Source organism: Euprymna scolopes, chromosome 8 (assembly GCF_053919585.1).
Source record: "Euprymna scolopes isolate OS-2025 chromosome 8, ASM5391958v1, whole genome shotgun sequence".
In the NCBI taxonomy this organism is placed as follows: domain Eukaryota; kingdom Metazoa; phylum Mollusca; class Cephalopoda; order Sepiida; family Sepiolidae; genus Euprymna; species Euprymna scolopes.
The window spans coordinates 94077104-94100696 of record NC_136489.1 but is presented as its reverse complement, the minus strand read 5'-3'; the positions used below and the strand labels follow the sequence as shown (position 1 = coordinate 94100696).

At 38.3% G+C, this 23593-nt stretch overlaps 2 protein-coding genes across 5 annotated transcripts in view; one reads left to right on the top strand and one right to left on the bottom strand.

Annotated features, from left to right (window-relative positions):
- LOC145283640 (solute carrier family 23 member 1-like) overlaps positions 1 to 23593 on the bottom strand; it is a 428662-nt gene that overhangs the window by 233301 nt on the left and 171768 nt on the right. For 3 of the 4 annotated variants that reach the window (XM_080132600.1, XM_080132602.1, XM_080132601.1), the window contains exon 2: positions 15089 to 15202. In XM_080132600.1, the coding sequence (XP_079988726.1) occupies positions 15089 to 15154 (66 nt within the window). In that variant the 5' untranslated portion in view covers positions 15155 to 15202. Of the gene's footprint in view, positions 1 to 7258; positions 7888 to 15088; positions 15203 to 23593 lie in introns of those variants that run through there. The other variant, XM_080132603.1, reaches the window with a different exon arrangement.
- On the top strand, positions 17100 to 17414 carry LOC145283914 (uncharacterized). The gene has a single exon (XM_080133014.1). The coding sequence runs from the start codon at positions 17100 to 17102 to the stop codon at positions 17412 to 17414; it is 315 nt and encodes a 104-aa protein (XP_079989140.1).

The window sequence follows — 23593 nt, the reverse complement described above, 5'->3', positions numbered from 1 at the left end:
GGACAGGGGTGGAGAGAAAAGGAGAGACCAAAGGAAGAGGGGCAGACGGATAGAGACCAAAGGAAGAGGGGCAGGCGGATACAGACCAAAGGAAGAGGGACAGACGGATAGAGACCAAAAGAAAGGGACAGGCGGAGAGAGATCAAAAGAAAAGGACAAAGGGAAAAACGAGGTAGAGACAGATGGAAAGAGAGGGGGAAGAAGAGAGACAGAAGGAAAGGAGTGGGACGGAGAGAGAAAGAGAGAGAGAGATGGAAAGGAGAGAGAAAGAAAGAGAGAGAGAGGGAAAGGAGAAGGAAAGGAGAGAGAAAGAGAGAGGGAAAGGAGAGAGACAGAGAGGGAAAGGAGGGAGAAAGAAAGAAAGGGAAAACGGAGAGAAAGAGAGAGAAGGAAAGGAGAGAGAGGGGGAAGGAGAGAGGGGGAAGGAGAGAGAGAGAGGGGGGGAAGGAGAGAGAGGGGGGGAAGGAGAGAGAGAGGGGGTAGGAGAGAGAGAGAGAGAGGGGGGGAAGGAGAGAGAGAGAGAGGGGGAAGGAGAGAGAGAGAGAGGGGGAAGGAGAGAGAGGGGGGAGGAGAGAGAGAGAGGGGGGAAGGAGAGAGAGAGAGAGGGGGGAAGGAGAGAGAGAGAGAGGGGGGAAGGAGAGAGAGAGAGAGGGGGGAAGGAGAGAGAGAGAGAAGGAGGAAGGAGAGAGAGAGGGGGAAGGAGAGAGAGAGAGAGGGGGAAGGAGAGAGAGAGAGAGGGGGAAGGAGAGAGAGAGAGAGAGGGGGAAGGAGAGAGAGAGAGAGAGAGGGGGAAGGAGAGAGAGAGAGAGAGAGGGGGAAGGAGAGAGAGAGAGAGAGAGGGGGAAGGAGAGAGAGAGAGGGGGAAGGAAAGAGAGAGAGGGGGAAGGAAAGAGAGAGAGGGGGAAGGAAAGAGAGAGAGGGGGAAGGAAAGAGAGAGAGGGGGGGAAGGAAAGAGAGAGAGAGGGGGAAGGAGAGAGAGAGAGAGGGGGAAGGAGAGAGAGAGAGAGAGAGGGGGAAGGAGAGAGAGAGAGGGGGGAAGGAGAGAGAGAGAGGGGGGAAGGAGAGAGAGAGAGTGGGGGAAGGAGAGATAGAGGGGGGAAGGAGAGATAGAGGGGGGAAGGAGAGAGAGAGAAAGGGGGAAGGAGAGAGAGAGGGGGAAGGAGAGAGGGGGGAAGGAGAGAGAGAGAAAGGGGGAAGAAGAGAGAGATAGAAAGGGGGAAGAAGAGAGAGAGAGGGGGAAGAAGAGAGAGAGAGAGGGGGAAGGAGAGAGAGAGGGGGAAGGAGAAAGAGAGAGAGGGGAAAGGAGAAAGAGAGAGAGGGGGAAGGAGAGAGAGAGAGAGGGGGAAGGAGAGAGAGAGAGAGGGGGAAGGAGAGAGAGAGAGGAGGAAGGAGAGAGAGAGAGAGAGGGAAGGAGAGAGAGAGAGAGGGGAAAGGAGAGAGAGGGGGGAAGGAGAGAGAGAGAGGAGGGAAGGAGAGAGAGGAGGGAAGGAGAGAGAGGAGGGAAGGAGAGAGAGGGGGGAGGAGAGAGAGAGGGGGGGAAGGAGAGAGAGAAAGGAGGGAAGGAGAGAGAGAGAGGGGGAAGGAGAGAGAGAGAGGGGGGAAGGAGAGAGAGAGAGGGGGGGAAGGAGAGAGAGAGAGAGGGGGAAGGAGAGAGAGAGAGGGGGAAGGAGAGAGGAAGAGAGGGGGAAGGAGAGAGAGAGGGGGAAGGAGAGAGAGAGGGGAAGGAGAGAGAGAGAGGGGGAAGGAGAGAGAGAGAGGGGGAAGGAGAGAGAGAGAGAGGGGGAAGGAGAGAGAGAGAGAGAGGGGGAAGGAGAGAGAGAGAGGGGGGAAGGAGAGAGAGGGGGGAAGGAGAGAGAGAGGGGAAGGAGAGAATGAGAGAGAGGAGGGAAGGAGAGAGAGGAGGGAAGGAGAGAGAGGGGGAAGGAGAGAGAGGGGGAAGGAGAGAGAGGGGGGGGAAGGAGAGAGAGGGGGACGGAGAGAGAGAGTTAGAGGGGAAAGGAGAGAGACAGAGAGAGAGGGGAAAGGAGAGAGACAGAGAGAGAGAGGGAAAGGAGAGAGACAGAGAGAGAGAGAGGGGAAAGGAGAGAGAGGGGGGAAGGAGAAAGAGAGAGAGTGGAGGGGAGAAGAGAGAGAGGGGGAAGGAGAGAGAGGGGGAAGGAGAGAGAGAGGGGAAAGGAGAGAGACAGAGAGAGAGAGAGAGAGGGGAAAGGAGAGAAACAGAGAGAGAGAGAGAGAGGGGAAAGGAGAGAGACAGAGAGAGAGAGAGGGGAAAGGAGAGAGAGAGAGAGAGGGGAAAGGAGAGAGAGAGAGAGGGGAAAGGAGAGAGACAGAGAGAGAGAGAGAGAGGGGAAAGGAGAGAGACAGAGAGAGAGAGAGAGGAGAAAGGAGAGAGACAGAGAGAGAGAGGGGACAGGAGAGAGACACAGAGAGAGAGGGGACAGGATGAGAGACAGAGAGAGAGAGCGGACAGGAGAGAGACAGAAAGATAGAGGGGAATGAGAGAGACAGAAAGATAAAGGGGGAAGGAGAGAGACAGAGAGAGAGAGAGAGGGGGGAAAGGAGAGAGACAGAGGGGGGAAAGGAGAGAGACAGAGAGAGAGAGAGAAGGGGGAAAGGAGAGAGACAGAGAGAGAGAGAGAGGGGGAAAGGAGAGAGACAGAGAGAGAGAGAGGGGAAAGAAGAGAGACAGAGAGAGAGAGGAAAGGAGAGAGACAGAGAGAGAGAGAGGGGAAACGAGAGAGACAGAGAGAGAAAGGGGAAAGGAGAGAGACAGAGAGAGAAAGGGGAAAGGAGAGAGACAGAGAGAGAAAGGGGAAAGGAGAGAGACAGAGAGAGAAAGGGGAAAGGAGAGAGACAGAGAGGGGAAAGGAGAGAGACAGAGAGGGGAAAGGAGAGAGACAGAGAGGGGAAAGGAGGGAGACAGAGAGGGGAAAGGAGAGAGACAGAGAGGGGAAAGGAGAGAGACAGAGAGGGGAAAGGAGAGAGACAGAGAGGGGAAAGGAGAGAGACAGAGAGGGGAAAGGAGAGAGACAGAGAGGGGAAAGGAGAGAGACAGAGAGGGGAAAGGAGAGAGACAGAGAGTGTGAGGAGAGAGACAGAGAGAGGGGGCAGGAGAGAGACAGGGAGAGACACACAGGGAGAGAGAGGGGAAAGGAGCGAGAAAGAGAAGGGACAGGAGAGAGACAGAGAGAGAGGGGACAGGAGAGAGAGAGAGAGGGGACAGGAGAGAGACAGAGAGAGAGAGGGGACAGGAGAGAGACAAAGAGAGAGAGGGGACAGGAGAGAGACAAAGAGAGAGAGGGGACAGGAGAGAGACACAGAGAGAGAGAGGGGACAGGAGAGAGACACAGAGAGAGAGGGGACAGGAGAGAGACACAGAGAGAGAGGGGACAGGAGAGAGACACAGAGAGAGAGGGGACAGGAGAGAGACACAGAGAGAGAGGGGACAGGAGAGAGACAGAGAGAGAGAGGGGACAGGAGAGAGACACAGAGAGAGAGGGGACAGGAGAGAGACAGAGAGAGAGAGGGGACAGGAGAGAGACACAGAGAGAGAGGGGACAGGAGAGAGACACAGAGAGAGAGAGAGGGGAAAGGAGAGAGACACAGAGAGAGAGGGGAAAGGAGAGAGACAGAGAGAGAGAGGAGAAAGGAGAGAGACACAGAGAGAAAGGGGAAAGGAGAGAGACAGAGAGAGAAAGGGGAAAGGAGAGAGACAGAGAGAGAGAGGGGAAAGGAGAGAGACAGAGAGAGAGAGGGGAAAGGAGAGAGACAGAGAGAGAGAGGGGAAAGGAGAGAGACAGAGAGAGAGAGAGGGGTAAGGGGAGAGACCGAGAGAGAGAGGGGAAAGGGGAGAGAAAGCGAGAGAGAGGGGAAAGGAGAGAGACAAAGAGAGAGAGAGAGGGGAAAGGAGAGAGACAGAGAGAGAGAGTGGGGAAAGGAGAGAGACAGAGAGAGAGAGTGGGGAAAGGAGAGAGACAGAGAGAGAGTGGGGAAAGGAGAGAGACAGAGAGAGAGTGGGGAAAGGAGAGAGACAGAGAGAGAGTGGGGAAAGGAGAGAGACAGAGAGAGAGTGGGAAAAGGAGAGAGACAGAGAGAGAGTGGGGAAAGGAGAGAGACAGAGAGAGAGTGGGGAAAGGAGAGAGACAGAGACAGAGAGGGGAAAGGAGAGAGACAGAGAGGGGAAAGGAGAGAGACAGAGAGGGGAAAGGAGAGAGACAGAGAGGGGAAAGGAGAGAGACAGAGAGGGAAAAGGAGAGAGACAGAGAGGGGAAAGAAGAGAGACAGAGAGGGGAAAGAAGAGAGACAGAGAGAGGAAAGGAGAGAGACAGAGAGGGGAAAGGAGAGTAACAGAGAGGGGAAAGGAGAGAGACAGAGAGAGGGGGCAGGTGAGAGACAGGGAGAGACACACAGGGAGAGAGAGGGGAAAGGAGCGAGAAAGAGAAGGGACAGGAGAGAGACACAGAGAGAGGGGACAGGAGAGAGAGAGAGAGGGGACAGGAGATAGACAGAGAGAGGGGACAGGAGAGAGACAGAGAGAGAGGGGACAGGAGAGAGACAGAAAGATAGAGGGGGAAGGAGAGAGACAGAAAGATAGAGGGGGAAGGAGAGAGACAGAAAGATAGAGGGGGAAGGAGAGAGACAAAGGGGGAAGGAGGAAGACAAAGAGAAAGGGGGGAAGGAGAGAGACAAAGAGAAAGGGGGAAGGAGAGAGACAAAGAGAAAGGGGGAAGGAGAGAGACAAAGAGAAAGGGGGAAGGAGAGAGACAAAGAGAAAGGGGGAAGGAGAGAGACAAAGAGAAAGGGGGAAGGAGAGAGACAAAGAGAAAGGGTTGGAGGAGAGAGACAAAGAGAAAGGGGTGAAGGAGAGAGACAAAGAGAAAGGGGTGAAGGAGAGAGACAAAGAGAAAGGGTGAAGGAGAGAGACAAAGAGAAAGGGGTGAAGGAGAGAGACAAAGAGAAAGGGGTGAAGGAGAGAGACAAAGAGAAAGGGGTGAAGGAGAGAGACAAAGAGAAAGGGGTGAAGGAGAGAGACAAAGAGAAAGGGGTGAAGGAGAGAGACAAAGAGAAAGAGGTGAAGGAGAGAGACAAAGAGAAAGGGGTGAAGGAGAGAGACAAAGAGAAAGGGGTGAAGGAGAGAGAGACAAAGAGAAAGGGGTGAAGGAGAGAGACAAAGAGAAAGGGGTGAAGGAGAGAGACAAAGAGAAAGAGGTGAAGGAGAGAGACAAAGAGAAAGGGGTGAAGGAGAGAGACAAAGAGAAAGGGGTGAAGGAGAGAGACAAAGAGAAAGGGGTGAAGGAGAGAGAGACAGAGAAAGGGGTGAAGGAGAGAGAGACAAAGAGAAAGGGGTGAAGGAGAGAGAGACAAAGAGAAAGGGGTGAAGGAGAGAGAGACAAAGAGAAAGGGGTGAAGGAGAGAGAGAGAAAGAGAAAGGGGTGAAGGAGAGAGAGAGAAAGAGAAAGGGGTGAAGGAGAGAGAGACAAAGAGAAAGGGGTGAAGGAGAGAGACAAAGAGAAAGGGGTGAAGGAGAGAGAGACAAAGAGAAAGGGGTGAAGGAGAGAGAGACAAAGAGAAAGGGGTGAAGGAGAGAGAGACAAAGAGAAAGGGGTGAAGGAGAGAGAGACAAAGAGAAAGGGGTGAAGGAGAGAGAGACAAAGAGAAAGGGGCGAAGGAGAGAGAGACAAAGAGAAAGGGGCGAAGGAGAGAGAGACAAAGAGAAAGGGGTGAAGGAGAGAGACAAAGAGAAAGGGGTGAAGGAGAGAGACAAAGAGAAAGGGGTGAAGGAGAGAGACAAAGAGAAAGGGGTGAAGGAGAGAGACAAAGAGAAAGGGGTGAAGGAGAGAGACAAAGAGAAAGGGGTGAAGGAGAGAGACAAAGAGAAAGGGGTGAAGGAGAGAGACAAAGAGAAAGGGGTAAAGGAGAGAGACAAAGAGAAAGGGGTGAAGGAGAGAGACAAAGAGAAAGGGGTGAAGGAGAGAGACAAAGAGAAAGGAGTGAAGGAGAGAGACAAAGAGAAAGGGGTGAAGGAGAGAGACATTGAAATTAATCAAAATTATTTTAAAACTAAAAAATATTAAAATATAACAATCTAAACTGAATAAATGAAGGAACTAAATATATTTAAATATGAAGACAAGATGAAAAAATATAATACAAAATTAAGATTGAGAAATGGAGACTGGAGAGAGTGGGGAAAGTGAAATTGTAAATATTTCATTCTTGCTTGAAGTAATGAAAGTTCGAAGATGTGTAGGAAATATAATTAAAGACAATGAATCACAATATAAGAAGAAAAAAAAATGATCACAACAAATCAAACCATCCCATTTAATATTCAGCGCTCTACAAACTAAAAAAGAGAAATAAAATTTGATTCGTTCGTTTGCCATGCAGGAAAACTAATGTCTTTCTTAGCATTAGAAGGACAAAAGAATCATAATACTTGATGTTTGCTTTTTATAAAACTAAAAAATATGTTATATCTTAGCTGTTAAGTTTTTAGTGACTACGGCCATGTGTTCAGGCATTTTCTCCTCACACAAGTGGTCACCATTTTGTGTATTCCGTTATTGAGGTCCAAAGGAAAAGGCAATAGCATCGAAATAGTTGGGTTTACATACACGCATTTATTCTCACATGCAATTCCTACAGCTATGTACCTAGAAAACTGAGCTATTAAACCCGACGCAGTCATATGAGACAAGAAGAAGAAAGAAGCAACCTTAGTAGAAGTTAGAGTTCCTACAGATGCTGGGTTAAACACAGCTGAGAGGGGAAAGATAATAAGATGCCAAAGTTTTATGTATGACATGAAAAGAAACTGGAATCTTAGGAAGATCTCCATCATTTAATAATTATAGGAGCAACTGGACTCGTGAACAAGAATTTCAAAAGCTACCGAGAAAATGTACCCGGTGAACCAAGTGTAAAATACTTCAGGAGGACAATTAGAATCTTTAAAAGATCTCTCAGTTGGAATGTATAAGAAAGCGGCTGAATATATGGCATCTGGTAGGATGTCCTATTCCCAGTTAGAACAAAATAAGAAAATTGTAAAAAAAAAGAGTTTGTTGAAGACAAACAAAAAAAGAAATACGAAACATGTAAGAAGGCATTGCTAATACTTTAAAGGGAGAAAATCACAGACATAATTTCTAAAGGAAAAACCATATTAACGGCCAATACAATCGATAAAGATGTATTCCCAGTGTCAGAAAATATAAAAGATAGATGAACAATGGTATAAGCAAATATTACTTACATTCATTAATGCTGTTTGGGATTTTTGGACTGCTAGGCAGCAGAATGCATTCTCATTAGTCAATATAATTCAGTGGAGATCACTCATTATTTATACATTTTGTACTGATTAATGACATTTTCACAATGTTTCAATCATTTGACGATTTTTTTTTTAATGTCTTTTGTCACAGGTTACCAAATTTGGCAAAAAGGCATCCGAAGAAGGCTGGAGAGTAGAACTGAAACATTGTGGAAATGGCAACGGCCAAGATGAGGAAAATAGTCCAAAACATGTAAATTACTTTCTCTTCATCAGTTTAAAAGTTTAATATTTACTTCTGTCTGTATATGCTGAAGGTTCTCTATCAAAGTAGATAGCCACAATTTAAAAAAAAAAATAGTAATCTGTAGTAATAAGTAGTGATCTACAGTGATATGTAGTAAGATTGTACATTTAAAACAAAAATAGATTGAAGGCTTCCAAAATTTATACTAGAATTGTCTGCAAGACCCTGTAGCGTAACGGATAAAGTACTTGGTAAAATTCAGTTGTAAGTGACACTCTTCTGTAAAACAAAAACAACCAAACCAAACCGATTTTCTTCAAGCGTATCTTGTTGAACTGAATACAAGAACCATTAATTATAAATAATAGATAGTTAGAATTTAATATATATATATATATTTATATACATTATAATATATATTAAATTCTAACTATTATTTATGATTAATGGTTCCTGTATTGAGTTCAACAAGATACACTTGAAGAAAGTCGGTTTGGTTTGGTTGCTTTTGTTTTACAGCATATCAACCCTTTTCAGGTATTTAATGTCAAATCCAGTTATTCTGAAGAAAAATTCTTTTAACAGAATATGTTTTTTTTTTTTTTTTAAGTCGGTTTCTATTTAACCCATAGTTGAGTTTGGACTCTAACAGGTACTACCACTCCGGGTCAGAGTGGACCAGGGAACAATGGCAATTAAGGTATGGCTCCACACTGTACAAAGCTTGCAAGCTGGGGCCTCACCATCGAATTTAGTTTAAGGTCATATCCAGGACCGAAGAAAGTCGGAAGAGATCACATCAGCTGAAACATTGTGAAAATGACACTCAAGATGAAAACAGTAGTCTGAAGAATCTAAATGTGAATTATCAATCCTCATCTCAAAATTCAGAAACACAATAACACTTTCTTATTTATAGTCATTTTGGAGAAACTTTTAAATTCCTCATTTAGAAATTGAGTTTTTTTTTCTATCTTTCTAATATAAATGTATTTTGTCATTATAAATTGCATGGTTTTCTATTTTTTTTTTTTTTTTCAAAATAGGATTCTTATTTAGAAAATTAGATCATTCAATTTATTAAAAAAAAATAATCATAAGTTTTTTATGAAAGGATCATCAATCATTTTAACGAATGTTTAATATACAGCTTCAAACTTGTTTGTTTTCAAAATTGAAAAATAAAATCAAAATAAAAATTGAAATGAGTAAAAATACATTTATTTGAACTAATAAATTAAAATAAGTCTTTTCTGGACATTTTTTTTGATGATCTTTCTGCACTTTCTCAAGTGATTAGGAGTCAAAATTTTGCAGCCTCGGCTATACCTAATATTCTTATAAGAGTAACCTAGGATCACTTGAAACTAGCATCCTGTCAAAATCCCACTTAAGACAAGTGTTCACTCCACTAGTGCAATATAATCCGACAATGATCGAATCATGTAAAAGTTTATTCTGTGGTGGGACATCATCAATAATTGAAGGTTATGGTGTTACAACTTATAATAGTTATGAATGAGATTTTAATCAAAAGAAATTGTATGATGAGAGGTGTCATTCTAGTTAAATTTATCGCACTCTTAGACAGCGTCCAAGAGTCTTCAATCTAGCATTTCCCACACTATCGTTAGAAAATGATCTCCAGACCATAATGGAATGGGGTCGCAAATGGATGCTAACATTTAATGCTAGTAATATTTAGCTGCTCTTCTTTAACAATTAGAAAAAGCCTCCCCAACCTCCGATATCCATGACAAATAACACCCTATCTGAGAATTCTTCCTTCAAACTCCTCAATCTAACATTCACGGGCAATATAAACTGGAATAAATACATTAAGGACATTGCAAAAACTGCTGCAAAGAAGGTAGGTTCCCTCTATTGAGTTAAGAGATTACTCACATCTGAGAGTATCCTGTACCTCTATTAGACCACCCATGCACGGAGTACTGTTGCCACATCTGGGCTGGTGCATCTACTGCTAGCCTCTCCCTCTTAGATAGGGTCCAAAAAAGAATTTTCAATCTAATAGGTCCCACTTTGTCAACTATGCTCCAACCCCTGTCCCATCGCCCCAATGTTGCATCTGTGCTTCTTTTACAAATATTTTAATAGAATGTGCTCTGATGAACTTGTTACACTTGTGCCCCCTCGACGTACATATCCCCAACAAACCCGCTTAGTAGCAACAAAATCTCACCTCTTCACTGTTGAGGTACTTAAATGCCAGAAAGTTTTCTACTCTAATAGTTTCTTCCCTTGAACAGCTAGACTTTGGAATTCCCTTCCTTCTACCGGCTTCCCTGTCTGTACTGTTATGTAGAAGTTCAAATGTAACGTAAACCAACATCTTAATCTTTCCTAGGTATGGTCCCAAATAAAAATTACAAAAACCTATCAACCAAACTCCAACCTCTGTTCCATCACTGAAATACTGTGTCCCTGTGCCTGTTTTACAAGTATTTTAATGGAATGTGCTCTGATGAACTCAAAGTACTTGTACTCCCTTGATGTAAATACTCCTGACTAACTTGACAAGCAGTAAAATCCCAATCCTACACTGTAGAGAGCCTTCTACTATAATAGTTTCTTCCCCCTGAACTGCTAGACTTTGGGTTTCTTTCAAGGTCCCTGTAGAAGTTTGAGTGTAATGTGAACGGACATCTCACTGCTCAACTCCCTAAATAGTATCCTTGTAGGTTTTGGTCCCAAATACTAGCCCCTTACGTCCAAGTGGCATTGTGCCTTGTTTGGAGTGTAAAAAACAGTAAAAAATAAATTAATTAATCAAAAAAAATTATCAAGACAAAAACTCAATTATCTATTTCAAACTAAGCAGAACAGAATGGAAACTATGTGTGAGAAGGGGTTTGAGAAGCAAATAAGTCAGATAAGCATAGGTAAAATTCAGTTTAGTTTTATACATGGACAAAGTAACACCGCTGCTACATTTACTCTGAGACAAACGCAAGTATCTTAATAAGAAGAACCTGTATTTTGTTTTTGTGGATATGAAGAAAGCTTGTAACAGACTGCCAAGAGAGATTATCTGATAGGCTTTGCATAAACTAGGGGCAAATGAGTGGTTTTGAAGGTTGTTCAAGCAATGTACAAAATGTCGTGTTAGAATTAGCAGTACGTTTAGTGATAGCTTTAATGTTAAAGCAGGAGTACATTATGAGTTTTTTAGAAGTGCTGTTCAGGGAGTTTCATATAGGTTGTCCAGAAGACATACTAATAATAATTTAATAATTTAATAGTTGCCTATAAAACAATGGGAATCTTGTTAAGTTTCTGACAAGGTGGAACTGAGAGTAAATGTTACCAATGGACCAAAGTGATGATCAGTGGTTGTGTTGGAAAATTCCTCTGTTCAGTTTGTGGAAAGGGAGTTGGGTGTAATCCAATCTTTTATGATACTTGTAAACATTGGATACATAGTAAGTGCAGTAGAATAACTGGTCCATTGATTGAGTATAGCCAGTTTATATGCAACAAGTATAAGGCATTGGATATGAATGAGAATTCAGTTGTTGAGAAAGTCTATTTGGATGGTGAAGCTACTGAGGTTGTCAAGAAGTTTTGTTACCTTGGTGATACGATTGGAACACAGGGTGGAGATGGTGCAAATATGATTGCAAGAGTTTGGCGTGAATGTTTAGGGAATTTCTATTTCATCTAACTAGCAGAGCTTTACCATTGTTGAATAAAGAAAGAGACATTTGTACACAATATGATGATGTATGGAAATGAAACCAGGTCAGTGAGGGTTGAGGATATATGTTGCCTGGAGAGAAATGATAGGAGAATGATACAGTGGATGTATAATGCGGGTTATTAGATGTAGAATAGTTCAGATAGCAGGTCCAGTTGACAGGGGAAAGCCAGGGAAAACGTGGGTGATAGTGATAAAAGTGGAGAAAATTAGAAATAGATAAATACATGGTCAGAGATAGTTAATTTGGAATTCAATTTTTTAAAGCCATCCAACACATGCCAGCATGTAAAATGGATATTAAACTGAATATGATCATAATGATGTGGGGGTGGGTCGATAGATTCATTTTAATAGACTGAATTTTATCTTTGAACAAAAAAATATTACAATCACTTTAAAGGAGAAAGAGAGAGAGAGTAAGAAGAGAGAGAATAAAAGAGAAAGAGAGAGAGAGAGTAAAGGAGAGAGAGAGTAAAGGAGAGAGAGAGTAAAGGAGAGAGAGAGTAAAGGAGAGAGAGAGTAAAGGAGAAAGAGAGAGAGAGAGTAAAGGAGAAAAAGAGAGAGAGAGTAAAGGAGAAAAAGAGAGAGAGAGAGAGTAAAGGAGAAAAAGAGAGAGAGAGTAAAGGAGAAAGAGAGAGAGTTAAGGAGAAAGAGAGAGAGAGTTAAGGAGAAAGAGAGAGAGAGTTAAGGAGAAAGAGAGAGAGAGTTAAGGAGAAAGAGAGAGAGAGTTAAGGAGAAAGAGAGAGAGTTAAGGAGAAAGAGAGAGAGAGTTAAGGAGAAAGAGAGAGAGAGTTAAGGAGAAAGAGAGAGTTAAGGAGAAAGAGAGAGTTAAGGAGAAAGAGAGAGTTAAGGAGAAAGAGAGAGAGTTAAGGAGAAAGAGAGAGAGTTAAGGAGAAAGAGAGAGAGTTAAGGAGAAAGTGAGAGAGAGTTAAGGAGAAAGTGAGAGAGAGTTAAGGAGAAAGAGAGAGAGAGTTAAGGAGAAAGAAAAAGGGAGGAAAGAGGGAGGGAGAAAAGTGAGCGTCAAAAAAGAACAAAAATTAAGATAAAAAAAACTTCAGTCATTGTGAAATGTTTAGATGCTTTTCCTACTAATATTTTTTTTTATCATATTTCTTATCAAGCACATACACTGAACACACCGCCTCAGCTAAGCATCTATCATTCGAAAAAGTCAGTCACACGTGAGACGTCAACTGAACAGCATTGATATTGCTGCTCATATGGCGTCTCCATTCGTTAACACAGCCATCGGTGAACTTTAAGCAAACGGTCCATTTCCTAGCTTTCTTTCCGATTGTAATGAGATTGCAATGTCTGAAGCAAAGACGGAGATGATAAACACACGGCTTGTATTGGTGGGTGGTGGTTGCATCAGAAAATTGCAAAACGGACAAAATAAAGAGAAGACAATAACCGGCCAGGATTTTTGCCAATAAATCTCAAATTAAGTCAGTGTCGGTGCCAGACATCAGAAATGTAATGAGAATATTGAAGTAATGCTCACGTGCAAAAGTGTGGGTGGAACATCCTGTCACTTGTTTTGATGTCAAGGAACATATATATATATATAATACAAATTTAAGACTCTAAAAATATATTTTACGTTAATTTATTGTTCAACAGGATACTAAGATACTGAAATTCCATTAATCCGCAGAGCTTAAAAGAAATGCGTTCTTCTCATCAGAGGAAAGATATTAGAAAATGAATATTATAGCGAAGCTATGAATTTGCTGGTACAGCATTACATGAAAGCTAATTATAAATGAAAAAAAAAAAAAAATTGTGCAAAGAATTCAAAATAAAGGAGAAAAAAAAACTTAAAAATAGATAAATTAAAAGTCAAGGATTAAAAAATCAGATGAAAGGATATGGAGAGGTAATAAGCAATGTAAGTGCTGTAAAGCTTTGTTTTGTTTCTTTAGCTTTATTAAACATTATTACTGTGTTTACACGTAATAATGATAACATTTCATCACCAACTTTCTTACAATAATCCTTATTAGATCACAACTATCATAATTGTTGGAATGAACATGACCTGATGTGATAGCTTATATGTTACACTTCATTTTAAAACAACCCTCAAACAAATATTTCTATTAGTTAGTGAGATATCGAAATAGTCGTGAAATTTTAAATCCGTTTTCTGACGCCTTTTTAAAAGTGTAGCTAAGCACCATATGATTCTAGGGGCCCTTATATATTGTGAGATCTATACATGTAAGAAGGAAAGGACGACTACAAGAGGAGAGAGAGGGTGTGTGTGTATAAGAAGGAGAGAGAGTAAATAAAAAAAAAGGGAGAATTATTATTTTACAAATACTTCCGCAGCATGTGCTACGACAAACCAACTGCACTTATACTCCAACGAAAATACCCCGACAAAATCAATAGCAATAAGGTCCCACTCCTTCAACATACAAGTCCCTCATATGCTGGAAAACATTTTACTCTAATAGTTTTTTTTTCCCCTTTGGAATTCCCCACCTCCCTTGAATGTATAAACACGCAGAAAGTTTAATGTAATATGAACAAATATCTAAAGACTATTCCCCCACTTGGTATGCTCCCTGTAAATCTGGCACAGTAAGTACTTACATCTCAGTGGCATTATGCATTGTTTGGGGGGTGGACAAAAGTAAAAAATAAAAAATAAATTAATAAAACAACGTAGCCTTTTATTTACAGCCTACCTTTTTGATAAATAACGAAAGCTAGTATCTTTTAAGATGATAACATCCAAAGATTAAAAGTAAATAAATAAAATAACGTTGCCTTTATTTATGGCCTACCTTTTGATGAACAATGAGTGCTAGTATCTTATGAAGATATTAACATCCTTTCTCTATTTTAATGAGAAAACATAACAACATAACATACCAACATAACATACCATAACATAACATACCAACATAACATATCAACATAACATAACATAACATAACATACCAACATAACATAACATAACATAACAACATAACATAACTTTTCTAATTATAATTAGTCTATTAAAATGTTATCACAACGTAAGGTGAAAAAGTTACTTAATGCAACAACATATACTCTTCGTTATGGCCTAATTTTTAATATAGTACAGATTTTCAGTATATACCATTTAAAGACCCCCACTAAAAAAGAATTTGCAATAAAGTGGAGCTATTTTCAAAGAGATTAATTGTTTATAATTTATTGGCAAGAAAGTTATTGTTGTTAGTTTAATTTTATTTGTGATCTGTTTGGAAATAGAAATAGCCTCTGAGAAAAAAATCTAAGTATGTATGCATGTATATTTTGTGACATTTTTTATGGCATATTATTGTAAACTAAAAATTAAAGAAAATGATTGCCTTTTTTGTATTACCTAGATAATATCCTGTTATTTAAAGTTAAAGGGTGATTTTTTTCGTGTTCATCGATCTATAATATATTTTTCAAGTAATTTTTATGCAGTTTTAATTTTTATTTATTCAGTTAAAAATATGTTTCCATAACAAAGGTAAACCTATATAAATATTTATTAAAAACAATGCAGTAATGAAATATCGATAATTACTATTGATAGCATCATTTGCTTCCCATAGCAAAGATGGCGACCATTTTGATGTAAATATGATGCAGATAAAAAGAATGGGTCCCGTAGAAAAATAGGCCGAGCAGGATAAAGTAGATGAGCAGAGACTAATTTCATATTACAATAAAAAGATGTGTCCATATTCTGTAAGAAGTAATGCTGAAAAGAGAATATTCAAACTTGTGGGTGTGTCTTGTGTAGTTTCCGACTTTCACCCAAAAGCAGACAACTGCCCTTTATATAAAAGATGAAATTGATTTCACTTACATGGAATTCCGGTTTTATATCTTCCAATGACTTTTCCTTCATACTATACATTTCCTTTTCCTTCATTTTGTTTGTTTTTTGATACAAAGAGTCAAAGTTACTGTGATAGTCTATCTGAAAAAAAAAAAAAAAATTAAAGAAAAGAATGAACAATGAAACTAAATAAATTTGAAAAAAAAAAATCCATAAACATAACATTTCTGATTGAATTTTGAATAGGTTTAAACTGATTATTAGTTTCATCTTAAGTTCTAATAGTTTAAAATGTAATCAGCCGAAAGACACGTTTCATATCAATGTCAATATACGTAACCACTAATATCGATTTTGGTGGCAATATAGTATGTAAAAAAAATGTACAGGAGACAACCCCATTTTACTTGTTCACCAAATTTGACAAAAAGGCAAATTAAATTATAAGGAAAAAAATAATTTTTTTAATTAAATTAGGACAACGCTTTTCTGTTTTATCTCGTAAACTAGCAAGACCTATGTCCCAGCATTGCTCGAGAGAGATATAAAAAAAATGATTTAACAATATGGGACATCTATACATCTCGTTGCCTAAAAAAACAAAGACTACATAAATGTACGGATGCCAGCAATTGTAGTAATATTTCATGTTATGTTTAAATATACATTGGAAAATGTGTATTAATCCCTATTTATTACCGTATGGGATATCCATAGTTCTTACAGAATGGTGGCATTCTGAAATTGTGTCAGCTGTGTAAAATTTGCCTCAGTGTTCAGTAGTTGCGTGAGAGGAAATAAATTATATTGAGGTAAAGTTATTGCTACTTTTTCTTTGGAATACATTTTAGAGATATTCAACCCCTAGATCACCAGCAATTAACATTGGAGAGAGGAGACTCTACAGTCCATGGACGCCAGTAGAGATGCTGTGCCTGGTTAAGTTGCTTATGCAAAAAAAAACATTTTTTATATAAAGCAGCAAATAAGGCAGTTAATGCTATTCATATTATTTGGATTCTTCTGACTACCGTTCTAATCTTGAGTGTTATTTGCACAACGTTTTGGTCGATGCAACCTCAATCTTTCTTCAGGTGTATCTCATAGCACTTGTGCCCTTCTGACGTTCGTACTCCCAACTAACTTGACAAGCAGTAAAATCCTACCCCTTCTTTGTAGAGTTCCCTGATGAGAACGTTTTACTTTGAAAGATTCTTCCCTCAAACTGCTAAACTTTGGAATTTTCTCCCTGTATTCTGCTTTCTCGAATATACTAACATACAGAAATTTAAATGTAATGTAAACGGACATGTCGTTGTTCAACTCCCTGCTTAGGGACCATGCCTACAGGGACACTGTAATTTACGGTTGCCCCTTATGTTTCAGTGTCAATTTGCCTTGTTTGAGGAGAGTATAAGTACAAAAAAATTATTGCTTACACTCTTCCTAGGATGGGTATTCTACTAGTGTGTGTGTGTGTATATATATATATATATATATATATATATACACACACACACACACTGCTTGGACGACTCTCTCTTCGACCTGCATTGACTAACAGCAAAGACGAGGAACCTGCAAACTCTCCTCCACGAGGTTCTCTTTGCTGATGACTGCGCACTAGTGGCCCACACAGAACAAGACTTGCAGATGCTGGACCGCTTCTCTGAGGCACCCAAACTCTTCGACCTGACAATCAGTCTTGGAAAAACGTGCTCTACTAGCCTGCACCATACTCTCACTCCACTCCCCCTACCATCACCATTGACGACACACCACTTGCCAATGTGGAACATTTCAAATATCTGGGAGGGCACCATCCTGTGATAGCTCTTTGGACAGAGAAATTGACACTAGAATTGGCAAGGCAAGTCAAGTACTAGACAGACTCTGCAATCAAGTGCACAACGAACACAACATCCGCCTATATACAAAACAGAAGGTCTACAATGCCGTGGTTCTTCCCTCCCTCTTCTATGGTTACGAGACATGGACACTGCATCGCAGACATATCAAGAAACTGGAGCTTTTCCACATGCGAGCTCTTCGCTCCATCCTAAGAATTAGGTGGCAGAACCGCATCACCAATCTGGAGGTCCTTGACCATGCAAAGTCCATCAGCATAAAGGCCACCATCATCAAAGCGCAACTTCGATGGGTTGGACATGTGATTCGAATTGAGGATTGTCAGATGCCAAGATACCTGATGTACGGGGAGGTCCAGACTGGCAAACAAAACCAAGGTCGACCAAGACTACGGTATAAGGACATGATCAAAGCTAATCTCCAGTGGTGCTACATCAAACTAAAAGATCTGGGGGGTTATATCATGAACAGACTAAAATGGTGAAGCTCAGTTCATAGAGCTGCTGTCAATTTTGAAGCGGCTTGATGCCAGAAACTCACTGCTGCCAGAGAGAAACACCACAAAGCAGCCTCAGCAGCAACCACAACAACTGACTTCCCATGACCCCACTGTTCAAGACTTTGTGCCTCCAGGCTGGGGTTGCAGAGTCACCTCCGTATTCAAAGATGAGATGCAATATGAAAACATCATGATCGGATCCGATGGACAACCAATAATAATAATATATATATATACACACACACACACACACACACACACATACACATATGATGAAAAATATGAAAAATATGGAAATAATATTCCAAAGTGATGGAGAGATGAAAAATGAACAAACCATATTGATGAACATATAATTTGGTTTGCTCCGTTTCCCGGCAATGGGATTCCATGATTGCAGCTTCTAAATTTTATTTATTTTTTATACTGTCCATAAGATTACAGACTGTACTTCTCATTGAAATGCATTGGTTCACTACTCCGACAATATATTAGTTTTCCATTTTTATACTGTTCTAATATTGTTTTAAATTACACTACTGGTCTATTTACTGATGAGAAGAGTACAAATTTTCGAAACTCCATGTATTAAGGAATAACCTCAATTGTATTTCATGTCTGAACATTTGATGTAATAAATAATGTAATTTTTTTTATCATTCATTATATATATATATATATATATATATATATATATATATATATATATATATATATAAATAAATTCAGTTTTTTTAATTGACTCGATGAGTTCTCCCTCGATGTATAATGGGTTAAGCATGACAAATTTATGAATAAGTGTGGGAAAAGCAATGACGAAAAATTAATTTTGAAAGAATCAGCTTAGATGAATACCTACCGGTTTTTTAAAATATGATTCAATAAAAAAATAGAGGCATATTTTTGCATGTATTTTGTGTGAAATTAAAATATGTAGGAAATAAAACCCTTAGAGAAACCAGCATTCATTAACTCAGCTTTAATATAACTAATAACTATTTGTCTGTTCAGATGTTAGTTTGTATAAAAATGATAAAAGATGGAAGATACGAGAATGAGAAACAAAGAGTCGGTTATTATTTCTTTTTATTATTATTTTTTTTTTAATGTTTTCAACTTTGTTATTTTGACCTTGGAAATGTGCTTTAATTACAAGCACCAGTCTACCAAAATTGTTAAGTGAATGTCTCTTATTTTAAGGAGTGTATTTGTGATATGACGTCAACAAATTTTCTAAGAATGGTTATAAAAAATATATATAAATTCTTTTTCTGTAACCCATGTTAAATCAGTAGTTCTAGTTAATATGATTGTCATGATGCAATATACATATATATATATATATATATATATATATATATATATATATATATATATATATATTAGTAGCCTGGTAAGGCCACTGGAGAGACAACCGATGCAACAAAACTGAAGCTGGCCTGCCAGGACACTAGATATACAAATGTAGGCAAATTTGAGCATATTTTATTGGTTTCAAAATATAAGTTCTTTTTCAGTAATTATCATAAAATTTTAATCATAGAATAATGTTATAATCTTCAAAAAGCCTGCAAATTTTCATGTAGTTTCATCTCATAGAACCAAAGATAAGAGCATTTCAATATTTAATTTGGCTACAAGTGTATATATATATATATATATATATATATATATATATATATATATATATATATATATGAGAGAGAGAGAGAGAGAGAGAGAGAGAGAGAGAGAGAGAGAGAGAGAGAGAGAGAGAGAAATAAAAAGGAACAAACCGAGTTATGTGTTCAACGTTTTGTCTATATTTCGAGGCTTCCTCTGGATGAATGAGATTAAGAAAACAAAAACACCAGTACAAATATTGGAAATTTTTTTATGTGCAAAGTGTGACGCTGTTCTATTTCAGAAATGGAAAAAGACATTAGAAATTAAAATAAAAAAGGAGGGGAGCTTGCTTTATTAAAGAGAGGGAGATTTTTTAATAACGTTATATAGTCGAGATTGTCGGACCGACTTCCTCATCTTGGTTGTAATTGTCACAACGTTTCGGCCGTTTTGCCCTCCGGCCTTCATCAGGTGTTTTATATCGAACTGGGGAACCGTTTGTTAGGAGTCTCGAACCCAACCCTTTATTATTATTACGGGAGTACCGTGTTCGGACTCCAGCTAGGCTCTGGGACATAGTTGCTGATTCTCTGTTTTGAATGTTACTTTTTACTGCCTTCGTTCAGGATTGAACTCAGCACCTTTGGGTAATTGTAAACTTTGATACAACGTCTAGAACCACTCGGCCATATGTCACACCTGATGAAGTCCGGAGGGCAAAAAGGCCGAAACGTTATGACGATTACAACCAAGATAAGGAAGTCAGTCTGACAATCTCAATCAATGAAAACACCTCATCTCAAAAATACAGACAATTACTACGTTATATAGTCGTTAATATGTTTTTAAAATATATGAACGCAGTTAATATTCTTTCTGGAAAAAAATATGCCTGTTAAAATTCAAATATAGGTGTGTAACAGAAATGAAATGCGTGTGCTTTTTTATGTAATTTATTGATTGATGTATTAATTATTACAAGGTTGTTTCTATGGTGCGAGAATGCTAACCTGTGTCTACAATTAAATTATGTTCTTTTAATAAAAGTTTACTTATTAACGGCGCTACATTATAGAAACCTGCACGTTGTTTAATTGTGCTTGGATTTGCTATAAGCGCTGATTCAAGAAGTCTCCAGCGCGGTTTATTTGAAATAAATTTAACTATTTTTGCTTGTTTAAGTCAAAGGTGTGATTATGCTGCAATGAAAGAGAATAATACACAGAGAATTGCTATTTTTTTTATCTCTTTTATATTTATTGAGCCTTTTTTCTAACCTACGCTGGGTTTCACCAACGTATCTAGGATGGCAATTTTGGCAAGGAATAGTGTATATACCTGCATTGGAAACTGGTTTGTTTTGGAGATGTTTTGTTAGCTCCCCTCTTTTTATTTTAATTTCCAACGTCTTTTTTCGTTTCTGAAATAGAACAGCGTCACACTTTGCGCATGAAAAAATTTCAAATATTTGTACTGGTGTTTTTGTTTTCATAATCTCATTCATCCAGAGGAAGCCTCGAAATAAAGACGAAACGTTGAACACATAACTTGGTTTGTTCCTTTTTATTTCTCTATTTCGTCGGAATGCTATTTCCATTATTCTCATCATGTAATATATATATATATATATATATATATATATCCATTTTTGGCAACTTTATAAGTTCCAAATTTCGGAGACTGTTGATCAGAATTTAACAAACGAAGGCTTGTTGGAAAGGTAATGACCTGAATTGTGTAGTGGGCTATGTGACATTTGCCCTTAAGGTTGCACATTAAGGAGATGATCCATCATACAGAGCCTATTTTTGGCACTTATTTACAGCCATAAAATGTTTAAATCATTTTAAATCTTAGTCATTTGTTTTCCTAGTTTTGCTTATGAATTACAAAATATCGTATATTTCCCCAGAACCTCTGGCCTTGATAAAAGGGATACTAAAACTTGCTGCTATGGTTTCAAATTATCTGAAATGATAGCAAGGTGAGACTTTATTTCAAATATTTCTCATATGTAATCTTTCCCCTCTTTGGTTTTCATACATGAAGTAAATTTCACAGTGTATAAAAATTATTTGATACTGGAGATATTCATAATCATACCTTATTTCCAAAAGAAGGGAGATATAACATATTAGAAATATTTGGAATTAAGTCTCCTCTTGCTTTTATTCCAGATCATTTGAAACCATAGCAGCAAGTTTTAGTCTCCCCTCCATAAAGGCCAGAGGTTTTGCGAAAATATATATATCTAAAAATATTCACGAACATTATGTTTTTCTTATTGCTGCATGTGTGCCTTTGTAACTCATTATTTTGCTGTGTTTACTATATAACATCTCTCTCGTTTTCCTCATATTTGATTATAAAACCTGCAAACCTTTTTCACTGAAAATATTTCTTTGAATCCGGTGCATCCCAAAAATACTTCTATTACAAAAACCCTAAAGTAAAACCCCAAATCTGGTGAAAAACTCAACTCTAAACGCCTTTATTAGAACTCTTCAATTGTGTTAGTCCAGAAACAGAAACGAGACTTCCTTCCCTTTCTAATCATAGATGCGATTAATTCAAACACAGTTAATAAAAGAACGAAATGAACATCACATGACTTCTCTCAACACCTAATTTCACACTTGTCCACAGATATCACAAAGTTCTAAAATCTCAGCTATGCTCACAAGAAACACCATGAAATTTTTTTTAGGATTTTCAAGAATACCATACTCTAGCTAAACACACAAAAGTTGGGTTATTCATAAACGTTTATAAAACTAAATGTATGTTAACGAACACGAGTAATCAACCTCCACATCTTACAATATAAAGCACAACTTTAGAACAACTTTCAGAATTTGTTAACCTATGTATAAAATTAAATATAAATGATCGTGCTGTTTAATAGTTTTAGGATAGACATATTTCAATATAAACTAGAAAAAAAAATGTGATCAATTGTACTCTTGTTAAATTATTTGAATCAGAACGAAGTAAATTTGCAAAGTCAGTTAAATATTAAAAAAATAAAGACAAAAATCCAAATTAGCTTTTTCCTAATTATGTCATGTATGCACAGAAAATTTTATAAGAACATATTTTATATATAATTTTTCAGTATTTACTTCAATAGTGCTCAACACGCAAGTAGCTAGTAAGTTATGAAAAAATATAGCAATTAAGCCACACAGAATCTTCCATGTTTCATCCTTATAGAGAATCGCATCTTAGCCTGACAATTCCCAATGAAGATGAAATACTGAAGGTTCTGTGTAGCTTAATTGCCATATATTTCCATAATTTACCAAATAAATAATTTCTCTCCAACTATAAGTTAAATAGTATTTGCCTCTGTGCTGATATTTCCTTTTGTTTCTCCAATCTTTTATTCTGTCCTTTATTATTTTCTGTTAATAAATAGAGTGAGAAAATTAGAGTGAAATAAAAAAAAAACGGTTGTAATATGCGCTTAAATATATTTCAATTCATGCAGATTTCGTATTTATTGTTACAGAGCCAATTCTCTATTGAATATTATATTGTACCTAAATTAAAAGTAAAATGAAAAGGACTTGGGTGCCATCAGCTAGAATTGAAACAAAAACATTTCACGCTCTAGCCGTGTTCCCTATTGTTTGTGCTACCAGCAGATAAGAAAGATTAAAAATTAAATCACTGGAAGCTATGAATGAATTTGCCGAAGCGCAAAAGTATTAGAAATATGTCGGCAAGTTGAAATGAACATTTTGCATTTCAACTTGCTGACATTTCTCTATGCGTTATTTATCCATCCAAACAAAGATTTTGCTTATTATTGTTCTGGATTAGTTAACACCCCTATATCTATGATAGTATAGATTCGTCTGGCACTATGTAAGCCAAACATTCTTTTGCTTGTGCAAATACTTTAATTTTTCCTTTTTGCAAGAAGCCAATTTCGTTTTACAATATATATTTGAAAAAAAAAAAAAAATTATTACTGTGACCTAAAAATGTCTGTCGATAGTCTGTATGCATTTTGTTTCCTCGATAAAATAACGAAAAGAAAAAAAAAGTATATCACCTCTATGAAGGATCGAAACTGCATTCACTCCATTATGAGAATTCAGGACAACAACGTGAATACTTGACTGGATTTTTGCTATGAAAAGGGATTTCAATTTGTTTTATTATTCCAAATTGGACTCCATTGTTCACTTTTGTTTTTCTCGAGAGTTAAAATAAATTTTCCATTGTCTTTTGTTCTGTGGAAAATTGAACATTTTTTTTTCTGTTTAAACCATATACGTCACTTTTTTCTTCATGAATATTAATTTGGCATATCTTCTCCGTAAAGTCGCATTTTTTTGTTTAGCATTTCTTAGACCACAACAATTATAAACCATACATGATGTATGATTACTATTTCCTATTGATAAGTGTTACATAACCAATAGTTAATCGATTAAAATTTATATACATCTACTGTTTTATTTATATAGGAGAGTGTGAGAAGGTGAAAATGATAGACAGAAAGTTAATAATGGATGAGTACACTCTTTAACCCTTATCCTTGAGTGGCC

Excerpts from the sequence above, each read along its gene's own strand:
- LOC145283914 (XM_080133014.1), top strand. The coding sequence starts at position 17,100 with ATGCGAGCTCTTCGCTCCATCCTAAGAATTAGGTGGCAGAACCGCATC.